This window comes from Triticum aestivum, chromosome 2A, assembly GCF_018294505.1.
Source record: "Triticum aestivum cultivar Chinese Spring chromosome 2A, IWGSC CS RefSeq v2.1, whole genome shotgun sequence".
In the NCBI taxonomy this organism is placed as follows: Eukaryota; Viridiplantae; Streptophyta; class Magnoliopsida; order Poales; family Poaceae; genus Triticum; species Triticum aestivum.
The window spans coordinates 245,711,467-245,718,241 of record NC_057797.1 but is presented as its reverse complement, the minus strand read 5'-3'; the positions used below and the strand labels follow the sequence as shown (position 1 = coordinate 245,718,241).

The 6,775-nt window shown below is 39.5% G+C and overlaps 1 protein-coding gene across 4 annotated transcripts; it reads right to left on the bottom strand.

Moving 5' to 3' along the window:
• Positions 1 to 469: 469 nt before the first annotated feature.
• On the bottom strand, positions 470 to 4,280 carry LOC123188483 (uncharacterized). Of its 4 annotated transcripts, none has more exons than XR_006494705.1 (4): positions 3,803 to 4,207; positions 2,663 to 2,783; positions 2,361 to 2,483; positions 470 to 722 (listed from the first exon to the last, which is right to left on the bottom strand). XR_006494705.1 is itself a non-coding variant. In XM_044600626.1 (4 exons), exons 1-4 carry the CDS (start codon positions 4,109 to 4,111, stop codon positions 705 to 707), a joined length of 516 nt encoding a protein of 171 aa, XP_044456561.1. In that variant the 5' UTR covers positions 4,112 to 4,196; the 3' UTR covers positions 470 to 704. The 4 variants fall into 4 exon arrangements, 2 of the variants coding, with proteins under 2 accessions (XP_044456561.1, XP_044456562.1); XM_044600626.1 differs by having other exon boundaries at positions 2,718 to 2,783; positions 3,803 to 4,196; XM_044600627.1 differs by lacking the exon at positions 2,663 to 2,783 and having other exon boundaries at positions 3,803 to 4,198.
• Positions 4,281 to 6,775: the final 2,495 nt, after the last annotated feature.

Sequence of the window (6,775 nt, the reverse complement as noted above, 5' to 3'; positions counted from 1 at the left end):
TCATCAGGAAAACCAGAAGCGCAAATCGAAAAATCAAGTCACGAACAAGCAGCGTCTTGACTCTCCAGTTCATCTACAAAGCGTACAGATCAAAATTATTGATCTTAATTGGTACATCATCAAGTGATGCTATTCTATTTGTTTTGGGACTATCTATTCTACATCCGGATGAAATCCAATTCGCTTTCAGCCATATTTTCCATCCAACTAACGGTTGACAACTGTCCCCTGTCCCTTGTCCTCTGTTTTTCATTTCTTCCCCAGCTTTTAAACAGACAAACGGGTCCACAACTAAACCTTTACCAACCCGGATAGAAAAGCAGCTACAAACAGGAAATCAAAGCACACTGATACAGCCAAAAGCTACTCCATGACTGAACAGAAAAGCAGCTAAAGCAAAACCACACTAATTTCTACCATGCCCACTAAGAATTACAGTGTAAGGTGCATTAAAAATGACACTGCAAAATGCACTAAAATGACATTGTAAATCCACCAATAATCCAAATAGTTTGCTAAGATTAAACATTAATAATTACAGTGTAATATTAAACATACAGACCACTACTAAAACCAAAAATACTGCTATGCTCAGCTTGATTGCTACTTGGCATTGCCTCACTTGCTGAACCTCACTTGGATTACATGCTAGTAAAATAAGAACTCAGCCACCATTTGTGCTAGGACCGCGCACATTCTGAACCTCACTTGGCATTGCCTCCCTACACATAGAAATTCAAAGAGACCCGGAATATTAGTAAAAAGAAAAGAGAAGCTAAAAGGAGAATAAGAAAATGAAACAAATGACAAGGCAAGTAAAGAACATGCATCACGAAAGAAATTAGTTACAAAAGACTTGTCACAACTGTTCATGGGGCTGAAAAACATGTCATTCGCTGTGTTGCAACTAAACACAAATTATGAATCTGTGTTGCAACTAAAAAAAATTTAGGAAATGCATACCAAACCAATTTACTGTACAAAAGAGCTATCGGTAGACTCAAGAAAAAAACTAAAAGTGCACTAGAGCAAAGCAATGGATACCAGTACAAATGGTGCTATGATTTACAAGTAAAACCACTAAGAATTGCACTGTAAAGCCCACTAACAAAACCAATAAAATAGTTATAGTGTAAATCAATGATAGTTACACAGTAAAAATCCAAAAAATGAGAATTACACTGTATATCCACTAAGATATTACAGTGTAAATACTTTGAGATTTACAGTGAGAATTGCACTTCCACTAAGAGAGTTACACTAAAAGATATTACAGTGTATCAAAACAAGATAATTACACTGCATCAAACAAGACTATTACAGTGTAAAATCATTTAGAGCTACACTAAAAAATTACAGTGTCAAATACTTTGAGAATTACACTGTATCAAACAAGAACATTACAGTGAGAATTACACTTCCAATAAGAGAGTTACACTAAAAGATATTACCGTGAAAAAAAACTTTGAGAATTACACTGCCACTAAGAGAGTTATAGTGTAAATCTTCTGAGAATTACACTGCAAAAATCCAGTGCAAACTCTTACACTGTAAAATAAGATAATTACATTGCAAACCACTAAGAGAGTTACAGTGTAAATCTTTTTAGGATTAGTTGTAAAAATGCACTGAAAATACAGTGCAAATTCTTTGAGAATTACACTGTAAAACAAGATAATTACAGTTGTATTTGAGAGAAACAAGTATAATTACATTGCAAACCGCTAAGAGAGTTACAGTGTAAATCTTTTGAGAATCACACTGTAAAAATCCACTAAAAGATACAATGCAAATCCTTTGAGAATTACACTGTAAAACAAAACATAATTACTGTCTAAAATACTTTGAGAATTACACTGTAAAAAGTACAGAACTCACTAAGGAATTACAGTGCAAAAATACTATAAGAATTACACTGTAAAACAAAAGATAATTACAGTGTAAAAACTTTGAGAATTACACTGTAAATCTTTTGATAATTACACTGCAAAAACTTTGAGAGAACTCACTAAGGAATTACAGTGCAACATCTTTTGAGTATTACATTGTAAAAACAAGATAATTAAATTTGCATTTGAGAGAAACAAGTATAATTACAGTGCAAACCATTTTGAGAGCACACAATTCACTAAGGAATTATAGTGCAAAATCATTTTGAGAATTACACTTAAAACAAGAAAATTACATTGCAAAAACCAATTGAGAGTTATTGTGTAAAATCCTAAAAAATAATTAGATTTACACTGTAAAATACCACTGAGATACAGTGGGAAAACGAAAAAAAATGGGATTACAAAGTAAAAGAGGACTAGAACAAAGCAGGAGCATTAAAAACTATTCGTGTAGTAAAGAAAAATTACCAGGTCATCACGGATATCTCTGTGATACGATCCATAAGCCGAATCAAGAAACACAAAAGCTTTATCTTTGATGCAAACGACAAATGAGAACCAGTGCTCATCGAGACCAATAGGGAAGTACAACTGAAATTAAGAATCAAATCAGTAAAAGAACATCTAAAAATGTACTCCCTCCGTCCCAAAATAAATGTCTTGAGCTTATTACAAATTTGTACTAGAGCTAGTACAAAGTTGAGACACTTATTTTGACACGGAGGGAGTAAGAAACAAACAAATAGAAATGGAAGGAATAAGGGGCAAACAGTAGACTAGTTTGGTTGCTGGGTAGGTGATGTTGAGCGAGGAAACAAGCCGTACAAGCAAATCAAAGGGATCTGAACTGAAACAAAAAGCATCCCATCCGACTGGGACATGCACAGGGACCTGAACAGAAACAAACAACAGGCGAAGTGAAATAGACAACTAGCCGAATTCAACCAGACAATCTAGCTCACAGGACAAACGAGATCTGACACTAGAAGTGAAACATTACTCAAATTTACAGTTCCGGACCACTTTCACGGATGCGAAAATCCAACACTTAACTAGCGCATGCAGGCACAACAGAGAACACTTACATGCTAAACAAAAAATAGAATTACAAAACCCACTAAGACTTACAGTGCAACACGCCTAAGAATTACACTAAATACACTGTAAATCCATTGGGGATTACACTGTACAATCCACTAGAAATTATAGTGTAAACCCCCTAAGAAAATACACTGCAAAATCTACTAGGAATAACTGTGTAAAATTAGTCACAATTACACTGTAAATCCATAGCAAATTACACTGTAAATGCACTTGAAGTTACATTGTAAAAACAAATGGGAAATATCCACTGACAAAAGAAGAGAACCACAACAAATTCAGAAACACAACAAATTCTACTGACCCATTCCTATAGTCCTGTATCCACCTGCAGGGGGATGTGTGAGAACTGCATTGTAAAAACTACAACCACGCAACCATGCAAATGCAAGTGGATGTCAGCCTAGGGGAAACCTGCATGCACAACCTAGGGATAGATCACCATCGCATACTACTACAACTAAACAAGCCAACCTAATCAAAAACCTCCCCAATACATAACAACACCGCAGTTACAGATCAAATCAAAACTAACAGTGAAACCCCCTCATGGAGCACCACTCTAGTTACCTCGGCCTGCCCATGGACATGGACGAGCGGCCTACGAACGAGAAACTCGAACTACCTCCCCCTACCACAAGGCACTCCGCCGCCAAAATCCGCCATGGCAAACGAGATTCAAACCCAGAAACGGCGGAACCTCACACATCTACACGAACGATGCGGGGAAATACACATAGATCTAACTATAAAAACCCTAAAACTACCAATCAGAATCTGTGAAACAAGAGAAAATCAAGAGAAATTACCGAATCAGATGAACAAAAATCGGCAGGAGGCGGGAAATTGGGGCCGTGGTTGGTGCGGGGGGCGAGATATCCTGCAGACAACCGACGGGAGGTCGAGCGGGGCGCGGAGGCAGCAGGGGAGTGGGACAAAGAGTGCAGATGAGTCACCAACAACCAACTGCATCGATCGCCAAGAGGGAGATCCAAATCGCCATTGCCATCTCTCCCAACCTCTGTTCCAGGGGATGCATGTGTGAAATGGCAAAGAGGAAATGACGAGGATGGGAAGAGAAAGAGGAAGCCACAGATGCGGGATAGCGAGGGGAGCATAACGGGTTGGATTGAAAAATTCAGCGGGCCTGATAAGAAAAGTCAGCGCCCAAAAAAGGACGGGGAAAAACCATGAATCACGGCGCAACAGAACGTACGGCTCAGAAAACGGATGAAGACGAATAATTTTCATCCGGATGAAAATTAGCAATTCCGTTTGTTTTTTTGATCCGGCACTAACCTCCACGGTGAAGTGGTCTCCTGTCCAAGACCGGAGGCAGCGACTTCGGCTCGCATCCACGGCATTGACGACTTTCGGCTGCAAACAGCGCGAACGCTCCATCCGGCACGCTTCTCATTGTCGCGCGTGACCATGGCTATCGGCCTGCTACAGTCCGAGACGGTGGCGGCTCCCAGCGCGGAGCGGAAAAAAATTATATGAGATCAGGTCTCACGATTAGCAGGTGAGACCCGTTTTGATAGATGACACGTGACATTCACAAATCACAAAGCATCTAATCTCTCTCCTCCCTGATTTTAAATGGGAGGTGGAAGTGCTTTGTGATTTATGAATGCCACGTGTCATCCATCAGGATGGGTCTCGCGTGAAACCGGGTCTCATAGAATTCTTTTCCGCACGGAGCACGCAGCGGCCCATGGCTTGACCGTGCTATTTGCGGCGCGGCCACAGCCATCCGCCCTGGCATCGTGCTTGGCCACTGGATGCCCTCCCGCTGCGCACGACGTATGCGGCAGCCTCGATGCACGACCGCGGCTTCCTGCGGCGCGGAAACGACGGGCGTTTGGAGCGGCTGCACCGTCCAGCGCGGCGCAAGAGCGCAGCGGCCTCCATCCTGAAGCACATGGCGACCATCGACCATCGACCCCATCGTTGCTCGTCCCTCGGCTCCGGCGTGAGCGGCTCCTCAATGCTGCAGTCGTCGATGTTGATGCAGCCGCCCCCACACCTGGCCGTGTGTCGCGCCCCGTGGCAGACAGCGGTGGTTGCTTCCATAGGGAACGGCGCAAGAGAGATAAGGCATATTTTGCATCATGGTCTCTACAGTTGCAGGAATTCGCAGAACAGACCGAAACAGTGGTCTAGGCTAATTTTGCACAATACCTTTCTATTTTGGTGAGTTTGTAAATTTGTCCTGCTAACAGTACTATTTACTAGTACTTGCCTGTCTTGGACCCTATTAATTACTATATTTCCTGTTGAGTTTTAGAATTCCAAAAATATGTCTATGTTGATACTTGACATGTTCAATGTGTTTACCACATATCAAATTCTCTAGAACATGTTTTCCGCGATTAAGATTAAGTTTTCTCGCATAACAATATATATTTGCGATTGAGAATTATTATTTTCCCACAAAACAATCTCATTGTGATTGAGATCAATTTTCTCTCGCAAATTATTAATTCAGCTCGCTGAATTATCTTACAACTTGATAGAAGACCATCTCATTTTAATTTGAGGTATATACAATTCAAGTTTTTCACTTGAACATCAAGTTTGCAACATCATTATTATTCACTACATTAGTAGCATTTTTCTGTTGAGTACCAAGATGTATTCCAGATCTTAAGTTGATGTAATACTTTTCCACGTTTATCACGTGTTGAGATTAATTATGTCCATTTGCAATTAAGATTTTTTTAATCTCTTACAAAGATAAATTCAGTACCTCTGCAGTACTGTTTCTCCGTTGAGTATGAGGTATTCCGGAATATTTCTATGATGTATTTATTTCCATGTTAACCACATGTTGAGATTAATACGTCTATTTGCAATTGAGATTTTCAATTTTGCAAAATTCAAGGTGATTTTCTTTAAATTGATGCTTGAGATCACAAGGTAGTCATATGGATCTACTGCATACGCAGATTATCGTTGACTACTGATAAAGCCTATATTTTTGTCGTTTCGACATTATGATTGATTTACAAAGTGCTCTCCCACACATTTTACTAAGTCATGACATAAGCCATTAGGAGTGAGTATCTACCGATTTCATCACATTATGCTTCCTATGCTGCTGATCTACTCCATTTTGGAGATTACCTTCAAGTTGTCATACTTAGCAATTTGAGATTCACACTAATGGTTTCAAGCCAACTTCTTGAAATTTCCATTGATTTTGCTAAGTTCATTACAACACTAACCATGATGGTCTTTAATTTACTAACTGTAAATCAATTATCTCTAGTTTACCCATAGAGGTAACATATGGCTATAGAGTTTGAGGCATCGCACTCAATGGCCACCACTGCCCTATCTAGGCCATGGACATCATGATCGCTCTTGTGTCTCGTGGGATAATGTGTGCAATCCTGGATTCACCTCTGGTCAGGATCACACCGCTAACAGAAAAATAGTGTCTTATATATCATAAGGCATTAGATTAAGAGCTCAACATCTGGTTATTCTGTATCAGCAATTCCTAGGATACAATGAACCTCAAGGGCAAATGTTTGAATCTTACTTCAACCTTCAATCCGACATCACCAGTTGTGAGCACGGAGAACATGATGGTTGAATATGCCTCAATCAACATGTTTGAAAACTTGGTCTAGTCTCTAAATCTCCTGAGTGATCAATATAATTTATGTCCATTTCTGATGTTGTAGTAACAACATAAGTATTGTTGTCATCATATATTGTATATCATAATATATTGTATCAGCACTTTGGTACAAATATATTAATATGTATTCTAC

Bases quoted from the DNA above. Each gene is read 5' to 3' on its own strand.
- LOC123188483 (XM_044600626.1), bottom strand. From the start codon at position 4,111: ATGCTCCCCTCGCTATCCCGCATCTGTGGCTTCCTCTTTCTCTTCCCA. The intron at 2,784-3,802 runs GTAATTTCTCTT...GTTTCTGTTCAG, and splicing joins ATTTTTGTTCATCTGATTCG to GTCCCTGTGCATGTCCCAGT. The intron at 2,484-2,717 runs GTACGGCTTGTT...TCTTAATTTCAG, and splicing joins CAGATCCCTTTGATTTGCTT to TTGTACTTCCCTATTGGTCT.